This window comes from Aulonocara sp. 'chitande type north' Nkhata Bay, linkage group LG15, assembly GCF_057382095.1.
Source record: "Aulonocara sp. 'chitande type north' Nkhata Bay isolate Kocher_YH1m ecotype deep benthic linkage group LG15, A_spYH_male_GT1.1, whole genome shotgun sequence".
In the NCBI taxonomy this organism is placed as follows: domain Eukaryota; kingdom Metazoa; phylum Chordata; class Actinopteri; order Cichliformes; family Cichlidae; genus Aulonocara; species Aulonocara sp. 'chitande type north' Nkhata Bay.
Window position 1 is genome coordinate 27,510,070 of NC_141358.1, and position 16,290 is coordinate 27,526,359.

The 16,290-nt window shown below is 42.8% G+C and overlaps 2 protein-coding genes across 2 annotated transcripts; both read left to right on the top strand.

Moving 5' to 3' along the window:
* Positions 1-4,280: 4,280 nt before the first annotated feature.
* Positions 4,281-10,417, top strand: myh6 (myosin, heavy chain 6, cardiac muscle, alpha). Its single transcript, XM_086262928.1, has one exon. It carries the CDS (start codon positions 4,613-4,615, stop codon positions 10,415-10,417), a length of 5,805 nt encoding a protein of 1,934 aa, XP_086119054.1. The 5' UTR covers positions 4,281-4,612.
* Positions 10,418-13,458: 3,041 nt separating this feature from the next.
* LOC147313275 (E3 SUMO-protein ligase ZBED1-like) lies at positions 13,459-14,444 on the top strand. Its single transcript, XM_086262929.1, has 2 exons — positions 13,459-13,905; positions 14,013-14,444. The coding sequence occupies exons 1-2, from the start codon at positions 13,459-13,461 to the stop codon at positions 14,442-14,444; spliced, it is 879 nt and encodes a 292-aa protein (XP_086119055.1).
* The last annotated feature ends 1,846 nt before the right edge of the window (positions 14,445-16,290 follow it).

Genomic DNA, 16,290 nt, shown 5'->3' on the forward strand with positions numbered 1-16,290 from the left:
TGCTTTGAGTGGTTTCATTCAGCTTTTTTATTACTAAAAAAGAAATAAAGTCCAAGATTTTTATTTAAACAACAGGCAAATGGCCACAGAGTCCTGAAATATTTCCCAGTTGCTCAAGCCTGGTGCCCTGCTCTCAGGGTTAAAAACCTTTTGACGTGCTCCTCATGAGAGAATAAGGGAGCCACTCGCTTACTCAGTGATTAGCTCCTATTCCAAAGACAAAAGTCTGCGCTGATTGATTTACAGGTGTGTGTCTGAGCTCAGTGTGTGTGTGTGTATGTGTGTGTGTGTGTGTGTGTGTGTGTGTGTGTGTGTGTGTGTGTATCACGCTGCTTTCTTCACTTCAACTGTTTCTTTTTAAATTCTGGTTGTTTCCTTTTGTTGACACTAACTATATTTCATGAAGCCAGTTTAATATCTTCACAGGCAGAAGATGATCCTGGTCTCTAAATGCAGGTTCTGGTTTCTGTTCCTCGGCTTTAGTCTTGGGTGTAAAATGCAGTTTTGAACATCCACGTGCAAATCTGCTGCACTGATGATGTTCTCAGAGATGCTGAATCATAATTAAAAGGCCTCCCTCTTTGCAGACTATGTGGTAAGTTCTGTACCTAAAACTAAAAATCAGAGTCTTTGGAGTTTAACGTTTTATCACTTTTAGACAAATAAAAGTTAGAAATGTTCAGATTTGATTAAAAGCATCCAAAGTTTATATGCTAAGTGGCTCAAAGTAGTTTTAACTGGCTTCATTTTTCAGCACTGGGTTTTTCAGCACAACAAACTGTTTTCATTTTTATTCTTCCTCTTTCAGCTGAAACTGTGGATTTTTTTTTTTTTTTTTTTTTTTTAATGACATCAGAAACAGCAGTATGCGACATTACGTGATGGCAGAGCTTCAGTTCATCCTTTGTCTTTTTTTTTTTTTTTTTTTTTAATAAATAGGACAGGGGGAATGAATGAGAGAAAGAGGGGGAGAGAAAGAAAGAAAACCAAAGGGGAGAAGAGACGGTGAGAAGGGGGGGGAAGAGAGAGAGAAAAAAAAAGAACTCCTGGGTCACCTGTATGGAGAAAAAAAAAAAAACAAACAAAAAAAACAAACAGAGGAGACAGCAAACAACAAAGAGCAACATAATAATAGAGAAAACAAAGCACCATCACAATAAACTAGCTAGTCATAGATATCAATATTTACTAAATAATAAACGATATTGTGCAGCACGCAAGATAGACAGCGCACAGTGTGCTTTGAGGCAGCAGCCAAGAAAGCTTTAGTCCGCGTCTGTGAATACCCATGTGTGCATACCTGTGTGGATCAGCATGCTTGCATTCCAAAGGTTTCTCCATGTAATGATCTGAAACTGTGGATTTAAACATCATGAACGCTGCTCAGTCTCAGTGTTCCAGTTTCACCTACACACATACATTCAAACAACCTTTGTAAAACATTTAAAGCCCTTGTCTCTTCCTGCAGTGTGAGTGTTGTCCTTTACAACCCTCCGTAGCTCTGAAACAAACTCAGTTTCAGGACCTCACTTTGGGAAAAACAAGTCGGATATGATTCCTGTTGGGTTTCCTCTGGTTCAGAAGTTTCAGAAGGATTATTAATCTGTTCATTTTCAAGATCACTGAGGTTCAGAGCGAGTCCTCGTGCTGCTGCCAGCCGGCCGTTCGTCCTCATGCTGCAGATAAAAACTGATTCCAGAGACTTGGGTTTCTATTTGGAGGCAGAGGAGCCTCGACTGCCACAGATAAAGAGACGCAGACACTCGAGCCCATCACAGCTCGCCTGCATATCACAGATTAACGCGACCCGAGTCCAGAGGTTAAAGCAGCTGAAGGACTTTGGCTCATGCAGTTCATGTTCAGTCACACTGAAGTTGCGTTTCTCAGTTTCACTCTCAGCTCTGATTGCTGCTGTTCAGGAAACACGAAGGCTTTTGTAATTATTCGGTGTGTCACACTAACAGCATTGAGGTGATGTTCAGATCTTTAAGCTGCTCTGAATGGACACATTACAGTCCCATCATAATGTTTCTCATGTATCTCCTCCACAGGTGATGAAATTAAGATGATTAATTTCAAAAGAGTTTGCATGTTCTCCCTGGGTTTGCGTAGGTTCTCTCAGGTCCTCCCATAGTCCAAACACATGCAGTTTCTAAATTTCCCATAGGTGCGAATGTGAGTGTGAATGGTTGTCCTGTAACACAGCAGTCTCCAACCCCCGGGCCACGGACCGTGAGTCGTATGGTACCGGGCCGCGAGAGTTGAGGCTCAGGTGTGAAATGTATAGTTTTCAGGGTTTTTATTAGTTTTTAGCTTTTGTTATCGTTTTTATCGTTAACTCTGTTTTCCTGGGTCTTTTCACGTGTGTTATGAATAAATCGTCTTTTTTTCTGTACCGGTACTAGTTTTATTTTGTTGTATTTATCTGCGACACCTTAAAAGCTGGTCCGTGAAAATATTGTCAGGCATAAACCGGTCTGTGGCGCAAAAAAGGTTGGGGACTGCTGCTGTAACAGACTGGCGACCTGTCCAGGGCGTACCCCACCTCTTGCACTAAGACAGCTGGGATAGACTCCAGCCCCCCCGAAATGGAATTAATGGATGGAGAGAAACAGTTAAAAATTCCTGCTTCATTCTGTTGGCACATTAGAGTGGATTTTATATCAATCACATCACAAAAAACGGCAGTAATATCATCAAGTGAACTAATCCATAATTTTGTGTTTTGTTTTGGGTTTTTTTTAATTAATTTACATTAAAACAGGAAAATCTGCACACATGTGGAGAGAGTCTGCACCAGCAGTGAAGCACACAAAAACAAGACATGCACACTAACTTACTGTTTTCATATTTGCTATCATCGTGTTAATATACAAATTTCCCACAGGTGTGAATGTGACAGTGAATGGTTGTCCTGTTAAAAATTCCTGCTTCAATCTGTTGGCACATTAGAGTGGATTTTATATAAGTCATATCACAAAAAACGGCAATAATATAAACTCAAATCACATCAATTTTATTTATATAGCACTTTTAAAAACAACAACTGTTGACCAAATTACTGTACAATAGAATGATTGGGTAAAACTTAAAAGGAAAGTAAAATCAAGGATAAGAAAATAATAAGAATAAAATAATGGCAGACTCATACCGACTTAAAAGCCAAGGAGTAAAAATGGGTCTTTAGACGAGTTTTAAAAGGATCCAGTGTTGGAAAGGCCCTGATATGTAAAGGCAGTTTATTCCACAGTTTTGGAGCAGTCACAGTAAAAGCCCGATCTGCTCTGTATTTTAATCTAGACCTAGGGACAACTAGAAGCATCTGGTCCCCAGACCTCTAAGCTCTCACCAGAGTATACAAATTTAGAAGATCAGAAAGATATATAGGAGCTAATCCATGCAATGTTTTAAAAACAAGTGTCAAGATCTTAAAATTAATTCGAAAACTAACTGGCAGCCAGTGTAGCAAGGCAGATATAGGGGATATGTGCTCTTGCTTGCGCGTGACAGTCAGGAGCCTTGCCGCAGCATTTTGAACCAGCTGTAGTCGGCCAATGGATGACGAAGTGACGCCAGAGTAGAGGCTGTTGCAGAAGTCGAGGTGAGATGAAATAAAGGCATGGATTGCTTTCTCAATGTCTCTGAAACAGAAAATTGTCTTCACCTTTGCAAGTAGGTGGAGGTGAAAGAAGCTAGTCTTGATCACATTATTTATCTGTTTATCGAATGTTAAATTACTAGTGTGTTATGAATGTTAAATTACAGTGTGTGAATGTGTGTGTGAATGGGTGGATGACTGGTTGTGTAAAGCGCTTTGGGGTCCTTAGGGACTAGTAAAGCGCTATACAAATACAGGCCATTTACCATTTACTATCAAAAATCACACCTAAATTTCTCGCAAAAGATTTTTTGATAGTTTTCTAAGGGGCCAAGGTCGTAATGGTCACTAGGGCCGAAGACAATGATCTAAGTTTTCTGTTCATTTAAACTGAGAAAATTTATCATCAAGTGAACTAATCCATAATTTGTGTTCTGTAGTTTTTAACGAATTAATTAACATTAAAACAGGAAAATCTGTACACATGTGGAGAGAGTCTGCACTAGCAGTGAAGCACACAAAAACAAGACATGCACACTAACTTACTGTTTTCATATTTGCTATCATCATGTTATTATACATGATATATTACTGTAATATCAATGTTGTGTTAATATATTAACAGACGTTTAAAGGATAGCTAAGGATATAATTAAATGTTTGTTAAGTGATTGTGACGGTGGATGTTAAAGGGTAGAGGATATGCAGGATGAGCTCCAGGGAGGATGCAGTCTAAATGCAGACATGTCGGGACTATCAGCAGCAGATAAGCGGTACAACTTCACTTTTCCTAAAATGGATTCTAACAGCCAAAGGTCCTGAATCTGCCCTCATGGTGCATTCACTTGATCAGACAGATTTAGTTCAGCTGTCATCTCCTAATTTGGTCCACAGGGAGTCTTTATAAATATCACCTGCTGTGAGGAGACTGCAGTTCTCCATCAGCTTCAGCAGGAAAACTCTCTCACTTAGTTTGTTCTCTCCTCTGACTGCCAACGTTCTCCACCGTAAAGCATGGGCGACTCTCTGATGGCCGAGTTTGGGAAGGCTGCTCCTTACCTGAGGAAGTCTGAGAAGGAGCGTCTGGAGGCTCAGACCAGACCCTTTGACATCAAGACTGAATGTTTTGTAGTCGACACTAAAGAAGAATATGTCAAAGGAAAAATCCTGAGCAAGGACGGAGGGATGGTAACGGTCCAGAAGGAAGATGAAACAACGGTGACAGTGAAGGAATCTGACACTCACCCCCAGAACCCACCCAAGTTCGATAAAATCGAAGACATGGCAATGTTTACATTCCTCCACGAGCCCGCCGTGCTGTTTAACCTCAAAGAGCGTTACGCAGCCTGGATGATCTATACCTACTCCGGGCTCTTCTGCGTCACTGTCAACCCCTACAAGTGGCTTCCTGTTTACGATGCTGAAGTGGTGGCTGCCTACAGGGGGAAGAAGAGGAGCGAGGCCCCTCCTCACATCTTTTCCATTTCTGATAATGCGTACCAGTACATGCTGACAGACCGGGAGAACCAGTCTGTCCTAATCACTGGAGAATCTGGAGCAGGAAAGACTGTGAACACCAAGAGAGTCATTCAGTACTTTGCCAGCATCGCTGCAGTTGGTGGTGCAAGCAAAAAAGACAGCAGCAAGGGGACTCTGGAGGATCAAATCATCCAGGCAAACCCGGCACTGGAGGCCTTTGGCAATGCCAAAACGTTGAGAAACGACAACTCGTCGCGTTTTGGAAAATTTATCCGAATCCACTTTGGCACGAGTGGTAAGCTGTCATCTGCTGACATAGAGACGTATCTGCTGGAGAAGTCACGAGTTACCTTTCAGCTAAAGGCCGAAAGGAATTACCACATATTTTACCAGATCCTGTCCAATCAGAAGCCAGAGTTGTTGGACATGCTGTTGATCACCAACAACCCATATGACTACTCCTACATCTCCCAAGGAGAGGTAACAGTTGCTTCCATCAACGACTCGGAGGAACTGATAGCCACCGATGGTGCCTTTGATGTTCTTGGCTTCACTCCAGAGGAGAAAATGAGTGTCTACAAACTAACTGGTGCCATTATGCACTACGGCAACATGAAGTTCAAACAGAAGCAGCGTGAGGAGCAGGCTGAACCTGATGGAACTGAGGCTGCTGATAAATCAGCTTACCTGATGGGGCTCAACTCTGCTGATCTCATCAAAGGGCTTTGCCACCCCCGAGTTAAGGTAGGAAATGAATATGTCACCAAAGGGCAGAGTGTGGACCAGGTTTACTATGCCATTGGTGCTCTGGCTAAGTCAGTGTATGAGAAGATGTTCAATTGGATGGTGGTGAGAATAAACCAATCACTGGACACCAAACAGCATCGTCAGTACTTCATAGGAGTGCTGGACATCGCCGGGTTTGAGATCTTTGATTTCAACACCTTTGAGCAGCTGTGCATCAACTTTACCAACGAGAAACTGCAACAGTTTTTCAACCATCACATGTTCATCTTGGAGCAAGAAGAGTACAAAAAAGAAGGAATCGAATGGGAGTTCATTGACTTTGGCATGGACCTCCAGGCCTGCATAGACTTGATTGAGAAACCTCTGGGGATCCTGTCCATTCTGGAGGAAGAATGCATGTTTCCCAAAGCTAGCGACCAGACCTTCAAGGCCAAGCTCTATGACAACCATCTGGGCAAGAACAAGATGTTTGAGAAGCCACGGCCAGCAAAGGGGAAAGCAGAGGCCCATTTCGCCCTTGTTCACTATGCCGGGACAGTGGACTACAATATTGCTGGCTGGCTGGTCAAAAACAAAGACCCCCTAAATGAGACAGTGGTTGGTCTATATCAGAAATCCTCTCTGAAGCTTCTCAGTCTTCTGTTTTCAAACTATGCAGGAGCTGATGGAGGAGACAAGGGAAGTGGAAAAGGAGCCAAGAAGAAAGGCTCCTCCTTTCAGACGGTGTCTGCACTTCACAGAGAAAACCTGAACAAGCTGATGACAAACCTGAAGACCACTCATCCACACTTTGTCCGCTGTCTGATTCCTAATGAGAGGAAAATTCCAGGAGTCATGGACAACTGCCTCGTGATGCACCAGCTGCGCTGTAATGGGGTCCTGGAAGGCATCCGGATTTGTAGGAAAGGTTTCCCAAACAGGGTGCTCTATGGAGACTTCAAACAGAGGTACAGGATCTTGAATGCATCCGCCATCCCAGAGGGTCAGTTCATAGACTGCAAGAAAAGTACTGAAAAGCTGTTAGGATCGCTGGACATTGACCACACTCAGTATAAGTTTGGTCACACAAAAGTCTTCTTTAAAGCCGGCCTGCTGGGTACACTGGAGGAGATGCGAGATGAGCAACTCTCTCGAATCATCACCAGGATCCAGGCCAATGCCCGAGGGCTCCTCATGAGGAAGGAGTTTATTAAGCTTGTGGAACGTAGAGATGCCCTAATGGTCATTCAGTGGAACCTTCGGTCTTTCCTTGGGGTGAAAAACTGGCCCTGGATGAAGCTCTTCTTCAAGATCAAACCCCTGCTGAAGAGTGCAGAGTCTGAGAAGGAAATGGCCAACATGAAGGATGAATTCAACAAGCTAAAGGAAACTCTGGTGAAATCAGAGGCAAGACGAAAAGAACTGGAGGAGAAAATAGTGACTCTCCTCCAAGAGAAGAATGATCTGACCCTGCAGATTCAGTCTGAACAGGACACCCTAACAGATGCTGAGGAACGCTGTGAACAGCTGATCAAGAGTAAGATTCAACTGGAGGCAAAGCTAAAAGAAATGACAGAAAGACTGGAGGATGAAGAGGAGCTGAACGCTGATCTGACAGCAAAGAAACGCAAGCTTGAAGATGAATGTTCAGAGCTGAAGAAGGACATCGATGACCTGGAGCTAACGTTAGCTAAGGTGGAAAAAGAGAAACATGCTACAGAGAATAAGGTGAAAAACCTGATGGAGGAGATGGCTTCACAGGATGAGAACATCACAAAGATAACCAAAGAGAAGAGGGCGCTGCAGGAGGCTCACCAGCAAACTCTGGATGACCTGCAGAGTGAAGAAGACAAAGCTAACACTTTGACCAAAGCTAAAGCTAAGCTGGAGCAACAAGTGGATGATCTGGAGGGATCGCTGGAGCAAGAGAAGAAAGTCAGGATGGACCTGGAGCGCTCAAAGAGGAAGCTCGAGGGAGACCTGAAACTGATCCAGGAGAACTTGATGGACTTGGAGAATGACAAGCAGCAGCTGGAGGAAAAACTCAAGAAGAAAGACTTTGAGGTCACCCAAATAACTTCAAGACTAGAAGATGAGCAGATTGCATCAGTTCAGCTCCAGAAGAAGCTCAAAGAAAGCCAGGCAAGAATTGAGGAGGTGGAGGAAGAGCTGGATGCTGAGCGAGCAGCCCGGGCCAAGGTGGAGAAACAGCGTTCTGATCTTTCCCGTGAGCTTGAGGACATCAGTGAACGTCTAGAGGAAGCTGGAGGAGCCACATCAGCTCAGGTGGAGCTGAATAAAAAGAGAGAAGCGGAGTTTCAGAAGCTGCGTAGAGAGCTGGAGGAATCAACCCTCCAACATGAGGCCACCGCTGCCACCCTGAGGAAGAAACATGCTGACACCGTCGCTGAACTGGGAGAACAGATTGATAACCTTCAGCGTGTGAAGCAAAAACTGGAGAAGGAAAAGAGTGAGCTGAAGCTAGAGCTCGATGATTTGTGCTCAAACATGGAAAATGTAGTAAAGACAAAGGCAAACTTTGAGAAAATGTGCCGAACGATGGAAGACAACATGAATGAGTACAAGAGCAAATGTGAGGAGGCTCAAAGGACCATCAATGACCTAACAACCCAGAGGGCCAAGCTCCTCACTGAAAATGGTGAGCTTGGCCGGCAGCTGGAGGAGAAGGATTGTCTGATATCACAGCTTACTCGAGGGAAGAACTCGTACAACCAGCAGATGGAAGATCTGCGCAGACAGCTGGAGGAAGAACTAAAGGCAAAGAACGCTCTCGCCCATGCTGTTCAGTCTGCTCGTCATGACTGTGATCTGCTCCGAGAACAATTTGAGGAAGAGCAGGAAGCCAAGGCTGAACTGCAGAGAGCTCTGTCTAAATCCAACACTGAAATCTCTACATGGAGGACCAAATATGAAACGGATGGCATCCAGAGAACTGAGGAGCTGGAAGAAGCAAAAAAGAAGCTTGTTCAGAGACTGCAAGAGGCAGAGGAGGCCATTGAGGCTGTGAACGCAAAGTGTTCCTCCCTTGAGAAAACCAAACACCGCCTCCAAAATGAGATTGAAGACCTCATGCTGGACCTTGAGAGATCTAATGCGGCATCCGCAGCACTGGACAAAAAACAAAGAACCTTTGACAAAGTCTTGGCAGAGTGGAAGCAAAAATATGAGGAGTCGCAGTGTGAGTTAGAGGCATCTCAGAAGGAGGCTCGATCTCTGAGCACTGAGCTCTTCAAACTCAGGAATGCCTATGAAGAATGCCTGGATCAATTTGAGACAATGAAGAGAGAGAATAAAAATCTCCAAGAAGAAATCTCAGACCTCACTGACCAGCTGGGAGAAGGTGGCCGCAGTGCCCATGAACTAGAGAAGATCAGGAAGCAACTTGAACAAGAAAAGGTTGAGCTACAGTCGGCGCTGGAGGAAGCTGAAGGTTCCCTGGAGCACGAAGAGAGCAAGATCCTCAGAGCACAACTGGAGTTTAACCAAGTGAAGGCTGACATGGAGCGCAAGCTGGTCGAGAAGGACGAGGAAATGGACCAGGCCAAGAGGAACTACCAGCGTATGGTGGAATCACTCCAGTCCTCTCTGGAGTCCGAAACCAGGAGCCGAAATGAAGCCATGAGAGTCAAGAAGAAGATGGAGGGCGACCTCAATGAGATGGAGATTCAGCTGAGCCAAGCTAACAGGCAGGCAGCTGAAGCCCAGAAACAGGTGAAGACCCTCCAGGCGTTCCTGAAAGACACTCAGCTGCAACTAGATGATACCCAGCACGGCAACGATGACCTAAAAGAAAACATTGCTCTGCTTGAACGCCGAAACAACCTCATCCAGGCTGAACTGGAGGAAGTGAGAGCCGCACTCGAGCAGACCGAGAGAAGTCGGAAACTGGCCGAACAGGAGCTGACCGAGGCAACGGAGCGAATGCAACTCCTACACTCCCAAAACACCAGCCTGATCAACCAGAAGAAGAAGCATGAAGCAGACCTCCTACACCTGCAGTGTGAAGTGGAGGAAGCCATACAGGAGAACCGCAATGCTGAGGAGAAGGCAAAGAAGGCGATCACAGATGCAGCCATGATGGCTGAGGAGCTAAAGAAGGAGCAGGACACCAGTGCCCATCTGGAGCGCATGAAGAAGAACATGGAGCAGACCATCAAAGACCTGCAGCACCGTCTGGATGAGGCTGAGCAGATCGCCATGAAGGGCGGCAAGAAGCAGCTCCAGAAACTGGAGGTTCGCATCAAAGAGCTGGAGAATGAGCTGGAGGCAGAGCAGAAGAGGGGAGCCGAGTCCATCAAGGGAGTTCGCAAGTACGAGCGCCGCATCAAAGAGCTCACCTACCAGACCGAGGAGGACCGCAAGAACATGGCCCGCCTCCAGGACCTGGTGGACAAGCTGCAGCTGAAGACCAAGTCCTACAAGAGAGCGGGTGAGGAGGCAGAGGAGGCGGCCAACCTCAACATGGCAAAACTACGCAAGCTGCAGCACGAGCTGGAGGAGGCAGAGGAGCGGGCCGACATTGCCGAGTCGCAGGTGAACAAGCTGAGGGCAAAGACTAGGGATGGATCGTCTAAAAAGGGCCTGGATGAGTGAGGAACAGGAACAGGAAGTGCACATCGCAGGTGAGAAGAGTCAGTGACATAGTCAGAGCTCTGTAAACAATACGGTCTATCAGGTTTAATGGAACCCTAATAAATAATGTCTAAATAATGTTTATGCATTTTAATTGAACATTTACAAACAGAAAGAACAAGATAATAAGATCATAAATAATGTTTAATAGCACTACAGACCTAAGAACCTAATCCGTTTTAAATTCATTACCACAGCTATTGTAAAGTTAAACCACAACACTTTAGCAATTTTCAAACTTTCCATCAGTTTGAGTTGAATAGTTTCTGCTGATGAGAAGTTCTTCACACTAATGTGTTATGAATCATTCCTGCTGTGTTTTTGTTTCTGTCTTTTACATTGTGTTTATTATTTTAGAACATCTGATCTATTAAATATATATACACAGCATTAAAACACATGACATTAATGCTGTTTTACTCATGAGTGTGTATAAATCCTCATCTGTGGCCTTAACAGCACAGATTTATTTCTGTATTTTTTTCATGTTTATGTCATTAATGTTTGAATCTGTTTCCTCCCACAGATGTTCCTGAAGCTGAAGCTGAAACCGTCACCTCCCTAATCAGTAATTAGTATTTGATGTATTGATTATTCTGCTGATCATGAGTTCTCTGAAGCTTTTCATTCACTTGATGTTTAAGGATGTTTAGTATGTTTATGCTCACTCCAGTAAAACACATCTAGCATCACAGAGACTGAAATAAATCAAGTTCTGCTTCCATATTGTTGTTTTAAATTTGGTATACCTGCAGCTGAGGATTTTAAACCAATACTTGGGTTAATTGATTGTTTCAGGTTCGTACTCTTCTCTGATTCACAGTTTTGAAATGATTTTCAGAAACTCAGATTTTCCTGTTTCAGCAGTTTTCAGTCAAATCTTTGGGAGAGATCTCTTTGCTTTGATTCTTTCTCTGCTGAACTTTGTTTGTTTGCTTTACTGCATTTCTTTGAATGCTGAAGTGTTGATGTTATTAATGTGAACATCAATAAAGTCCCAGCTGATCCCTGAAAACTGACTTCTGATTTCAAATCACGTGACATCGATAAAACTGAACTTTTAACTGATGATGTTTGAAATGTGAATCAATCTAAAAGCTTGTGTGTGTGTGGATGCGTGTATACCATGTTTAGATATCTTATGGGGACCAAATGCCCATCCCCAGAAGTTTGAAGGCATGTTTGAGGCTCAAAATATGGTTTTAGTGTCAGGGTTACAGTTAGGTTATGGTTAGGTTTAGGCATTCATTTTAGGCTACATCCACACTAGCCTGAATAGATTTGAAAACGGCGTTTTCATCTGAAAACGCTCCGCGTCCACCCTTGCGTTTTCAGTTGTTTTCAAAGAGTTGCACGTCCACACTAAAACGGCCGAAAACGCTGACGTTGCAGCGTGAAACGCAAGACAACTCGACCTGCGTCATTTCCCTCTGCCGTTTACTTACATACTTGCTCTTTTCCTTGGGGAAAACGCCGTCTCAGTGTGGACGGGAGGCCAAATAGGAGAGAAAACGATGCGTTTTCAAACAAAAATGCAGTAGTGTGGATGTAGCCTTAGATGGTTAGGGTAAGCGCTTAGGAAAAGGGTTATGTCAACTAGATCTTCCCACAGGATATGAAAACAAGTGTGTGTGTTTGTATGTGTGTGAAAAACAATTTTTATATGTATATATATATATATATATATATATATATATATATATATATATATATATATATATATATTAGGGGTGCAACGATATTCGTATCGTATTGAACCGTTCGATACAGTGCTTTCGGTTCGGTACGCATATGTATCGAACAATATATATTTTTTAATTTATTTTATCAACTTTCCTTCTGACGATGCTGTCTGTGTTGAGCGCTCAGTGAATCTGCGTTTGACTACTCCGCCTAGGCTGCACTGTCGAGCACAGATCCACTGAGCTCCACCCACATGCATTCAATCAAGCTAGCGAGACAGAAGCTAAGCTTATTGCAACATGGCAACTGCCTCAGTGCCTCCTGAAGTCGAACCTCCTCCACCGTCATTGAAATCTGGCGTTTGGAACTTTTTTGGCTTTCGTGTGAAGTATCACCCTGATGGTAAGCGCGTTGTGGACAAAACTACAACAGTATGTCGGATGTGCCACGCCATGGTTAATTACATCGGTGGGAACACAACAAATATGAATGCACATTTACGCCGACATCACCCTAGTGCAAAGACGAGTGAAGGCAGACCAAAACAACAACAAACACACATGCTACAAACTTTGTCGGAGTCATTTAGACAGCCGTTAGCGCATGATTCTAAGAGGGCAAAAGAAATCGACAGGGCAATTGCTACTTTTATTGCTGTCGACATGCGACCCTTTTCTGTTGTAGAAAACACCGGGTTTCGGGAAATGCTGAGAGTACTTGAGCCCCGTTACAGTATTCCTTTACGAACCCATTTCACCGATATCGCAGTTCCTGCTTTGTACAAGGAGACAAAAGCTAAATTAGAGACGGCAGTGTCAGCAGCACCCGCTGTTGCTCTGACCTCAGACGGCTGGACGTCAAGAGCTACGCAGAGCTACCTCACTGTCACCGCACATTACATTGATCCGGAATGGCAGATGAAAAACTGTGTTTTGCAGACACGCCTGGTCGAAAGTCACGCCACTGACGACTTAGCCAAAGGTCTCTCTGAAGCTGTGGAAGACTGGAAGTTAGTGTGACCAAATGTGACAATACCTGTAACTACTGACAATGCTAAGAACATAGTTAATGCTGTCACAGCTGCTGGGCTGGGGCCACAAATCGGATGTTTTGCACATACAATTAATATAGCTGCTCAGAAAGGAATGGCAGTGCAGAAGGTTTCCCATCTCCTAGCAAAGATGAGAAGAATTGTCTCCTTCTTTCACAGAAGCACAACAGGATGCAATGTGTTTATGAAAAAACAGCAACTGCTGCAGCTTATTGGAAAAAAACTGATTCAAGATGTTCCAACTAGGTGGAACTCCTCTCATGATATGATGGAAAGATACCTTGAACAGCAAGCTGCAGTGTATGCTGCTATGGCCGACAATACTGTGAAGAAGAGTATGAAGAACATTCAGAATCTAACTCAGGAAGAACATGCACTGGCTGAAAATCTTGTTACAGTCATGAAAACCCTAAAAACTGTGACAGTCATGATGTGTGAAGCGTCATCTCCAACAGCATCCATGATCCTGCCACTTAAAATGAACATCCTGAACTCTATGGCGCAGTCTGGTGATGATAGCCCAGCAGTGAGAGATGTAAAAAAAAACATCAGGGAGGACCTGGAGAAGAGATACGCTGATCCTGCCCTTCAGAATTACCTACACAAGTGCACAGCTTTAGATCCTCGATTCAAGTCCCTGCGACACTTGGATAATGTCACTCAGCTGAGAGTCTACGGAGCACTCACCACAGAACTTGTCTTGAGCATTGAACAAGTAGGCATTCTTTTTTTTATTTTTGAAATTTTATTTAGCTACTGCTTGATTTATAAATATTATTTAAACAAATACAATTAACAGTTTGGTTGTTTATATTTCCTCAGGACCAAGCCGCAGGCACCACAGAAACTGCGACCTCCGCAGAGACTCAAGCAGCAAACTCTTCAGATTCCCCATCAGCATCTCCACCAGAGAAAAAGTCAGCCATGAAGGAGTTGTTTGGAGAACTGTTCATGTCACAGGAGCCAAGGACCAGGTCTGCAGCCGAAGTGGCAGAGGAGGAAATTAACTTGTACAGGTTAGCAGACTGCATTCCCACAGATGATAACCCACTGAGATGGTGGAAGGAACATCACAGCTTGTACCCTCATCTTTCCAAGTTGGCACAGTGTTACTTGGTTGTACCTGGAACCTCTGTCCCAAGTGAGAGGGTGTTTTCCACAGCAGGTGACATTGTCACAGCAAGCAGATCTGTACTGTCAGCAGAACATGTGGACATCCTAATTTTTCTGAAGAAGAACATGGAAATTGAGTAAACTATGTTTTGGTTTGTATTTAACAGGACCGTTTATTTAAGTTGTTTATGCTGTATATGCAGCTAAGTGCTAGCACTCCAGAAGATGAGTGTTAGGGGAGGTCCGTTAAAGAGTGATTCATTTTATGGGTACCTGATTTGTTATATATGCTGCTGAGAATATACCCCAGAAGAAGGGTATAGAATAGCTTTTATTTGTATTTATTTTTTATTCTTTACATGGTGGGTTTTTTTTTTGTTTGTTTGTTTTACATGGTGCCAAGTCTGCACAACAGAAAATATGTGAAGTATAGCTTTACCAGATTTAAGTTTTCATGTGTTTTCTGTACACTATAGAACATGGTTCTAAAAAAAAATTTTCATGCCAGGGATTGGGTGTGTTTGTTTTATATTCTGCCAAGAATAGAAAATACCGTCAGGGATTCCCAAACAATGCAGAACTGTATGTGGTTGATACCTTGTTTTTAGAACATTTCAAATGTTTAAAAATATATTTAGGAAGGCCTTTCTGTGCAATACATTTTTATTTAAGTTGTTTTTGTTGTATATGCAGCTAAGTGCTAGCACTCCAGAAGATGAGTGTGAGGTGAGGTCCATCAGAGAGTGGTTCATTTTATGGGGACCTGATATGTTCAATATGCTCCTGAGAATTTACCCCAGAAGAAGGGTATAGCATAGCTTTTATTTTGGAAAAGGACATTTCTCTGAAATAAACTCGTTTCCAAACTCTTTTATTCTTTTATTATTTTGTTGTTTCAGCAACATTTCATTTAAAAACTGTATTTTTGAGTTAAAATATATATTTATAATCTTAATAAATTACAAATTAAAAAAGGCATGAACATTTTTTGTATCGAAGAAATATCGAACCGTGACACCAAAGTATCGAACCGAACCGAACCGTGAATTTTGTGTATCGTTGCACCCCTAATATATATATATATATATTTGCAAGCCCTGTATCTGATTGAGGAATCACTCATCTTTGGAAAAGAGAGTTTATTACAGAGAAATGTCTCTTTCCAAAATAAAAGCTATACTATACGCTTCTTCTGGGCTATATTCTCAGCAGCATATTAAACATATCAGGTCCCCATAAAGAGACTCATGTGCTAGTACGGCAGTGGCCTCTGTCTGTGCAGAACAAAATACAAAGAACTAAATCACACAAGGCTCCTTTAAAAAAATGTGGAAGTGTTACATACATGTTTATAAACACTTACATTCCACAGAAATCTCAGCTCACTTGCAATACTGGAGCACACAGACGATCTCGCAGCTTATCCCTTGCATAGAGAAAATGGCCGCTCCACGCTGCACATACAGGTCCTTTGCATCATACATTTAAGAAATACATCATCTTGTTAAAATACTGACGTTTTGTCACTGCACTACAATTATAACAATATGTTTCAATGAGTTATGTGCATATTTAACAATTCCTTACCAACAATTTAACTCCTTCACAACATTCCCGTTCCACATCCCCACAACGAAAAGAAAAGTAAACAGGAAGTCCCAAGATGCATTTCTTGTTAAGTTTTTTTGGAAAACTGCAGTTAACCCTTAAGCACTGCCCCCCCCCCCAGTGACCACAATATGCAACTACACAAACCTATAAAATTATCAGCTTCAAATGCACACAACATGCCGATAACCAAAGAAATAGCACAAGCAATAACATTAAATTACCCAATAACACTCTTGTCTTACCATACATGGAAACAAAGAAACAACATTTTAAGAACCCTTTTTGAACCTTAAATGGATATTTGGTTAACTGAAATGGAAAATATTATTATTCATTTACCACTAGGCTACATTAGATTTATATTTTAAATAAGACA